This window comes from Setaria viridis, chromosome 1, assembly GCF_005286985.2.
Source record: "Setaria viridis chromosome 1, Setaria_viridis_v4.0, whole genome shotgun sequence".
In the NCBI taxonomy this organism is placed as follows: Eukaryota; Viridiplantae; Streptophyta; class Magnoliopsida; order Poales; family Poaceae; genus Setaria; species Setaria viridis.
The window spans coordinates 11,793,277-11,795,165 of record NC_048263.2 but is presented as its reverse complement, the minus strand read 5'-3'; the positions used below and the strand labels follow the sequence as shown (position 1 = coordinate 11,795,165).

The 1,889-nt window shown below is 52.5% G+C and overlaps 1 protein-coding gene across 1 annotated transcript; it reads right to left on the bottom strand.

The window, feature by feature from the left end:
• Nucleotides 1–849: 849 nt before the first annotated feature.
• Nucleotides 850–1,182, bottom strand: LOC117853993 (uncharacterized). Its single transcript, XM_034736278.1, has one exon. The coding sequence runs from the start codon at nucleotides 1,180–1,182 to the stop codon at nucleotides 850–852; it is 333 nt and encodes a 110-aa protein (XP_034592169.1).
• Nucleotides 1,183–1,889: the final 707 nt, after the last annotated feature.

Below are 1,889 nucleotides of genomic sequence, written 5' to 3'. Positions count from 1 at the left end.
TTTTCTCCGAGTTTGCTGACGAAGCAGCTAAGGGCCGCCAAAATGGTCTTAAGCTTCATGACGTCTTTCTTGTTGGGTGGTTTCTCCATGTTTCTAATTGCATCCACCTTGATAGGATTGGCCTTGGTGCCGTGCTGGCTGACCATGAAGCCCAAAAGCTTTCCAGATGGGACATCGAAGACACACTTGCCCGAGTTGAGTTTCCAGCGATAGGCCCGGAGGCTGTTGAAGGTCTCCACGAGGTCAGCTATGAAGCTTTCCTCATCCTTTGTCTTGACAACCACATCGTCGACGTAGGCCTCAATGTTCCTGTGTAGCTATGTCGCGAGGCAACCCTAGATTTGCTTCTGGTAGGTGGCGCTGGCATTTTCAACTCGAAGATCATGGTGTTGTAGCAGTAGATGCTGAAGGATGTTATGAATACCGTCTTGTCTTGGTTGGCAGGATTGAGGGCGATCTGGTGATAGCTCGAGTAGCAGTCGAGGAAGCAGAGCAGGATGCTCCAAGATGTAGAGTCTACGACTTGGTCAATGCGTGGGAGAGGGAAGGGGTCCTTAGGGCAGTTCTTGTTGAGGTTGTTGTAATCGATACACATTCTCCATTTGCCGGTTTTCTTTTTTACAAGAACTGGATTTGCTAACCAGTCGGGATTCTTACATTAACAGATGAATCCAATGGCTAAGAGCTTATTGAGTTTTACCCTAATGGCCTCCTTTCGATCTTGAGCGAAGTGGTGAAACTTTTTCTTGACCGGTCTTGCAGTCTTGCTCAAGTCCAAGGTGTGCTCAGCCAGCTCCCGCGGGACACCGAGCTATCGGATGGCTTGAAGAAACTGGTGAGTGCGAGTTCCTATTTCTCGGAGAGGTCGAACCCTATGAGGGTCGTCTTGCTTAGGTCTTCCAGGCTGAGGCAGATCTTCTTGACCTTGGGGTCAGGCTGCAGTGTTGTGGGCGTCGGCTCCATCTCTAGGATCGTGAGTTGGTCCTTGTCCAACTTCTGGGCCTCGGCGACCATGGCGGTGGCCTTGGCCGAGTACTCTAGGGCTTCAGTGAGCTGCACTTCCTCCGTGTCGCACTTGTACGAAGTCTCGACATCGTCGTAGACGGAGAGGACACCATTTGGAGCCGGCATCTTGAGGATGAGGTAGGTGTGATGCGAGATCGCCATAAACCTCACCAGCATAGGCCTACCAAGGATGGCATGGTAGGAAGTCTTGAAGTTGGCCACCTCAAATGTGAGGTACTCCATGCGGTAGTTGGCTTGCGTGCCAAAGGTGACTGGCAAAATAACTCAGCCTATCGGATAGGATCCTTTGCCAGGGACAATGCCGTAGAAGGGTTCTTCACAGGGGTGGATCCGCTCAAAGTTGAAGTCCATGCGCTTCAAGGTCTCGGTGAAGATGATGTTAAGGTTGCTTCCACCGTCGATTAGCACCTTGGGGAGTAGAGCCCCATCTATGGTCGGGCAAACCACCAGCAAGTAGGACCCGGGATCTTGAATGTGTACTCAATGATCTTATTTGGAGAAGGTTATGGGTTGCTCAGACCAGTGCAGGTACTGGACTAGCCGTATGGAGACAAAATGCTCCTCTCGCTGGCGCAGCTTCTACTTACGGTTGCTACTGAAAGCGTTGGGGCTACCTACAATGATGTTGATCTGCCGTTCTGGTCGCTGGAACTCCCCATTCTGGTCGGCACCGGGCCGGTGGGTGTCTGGGTGTGGCTGGTTGCAGCGCTCCTCTTGGTGCTGGTCGTCGCGGTCATCGTGGTCGCCACGGTGGCGATCGTCGCGATCTTCATGGCGGTGGTTTCGGTCATTGTGGTACCGGTTGTCGTGGCGACAGTCGCACGGTTGTTGCAGTCATCGCGACAGCGCTAGTTGCAACAGTT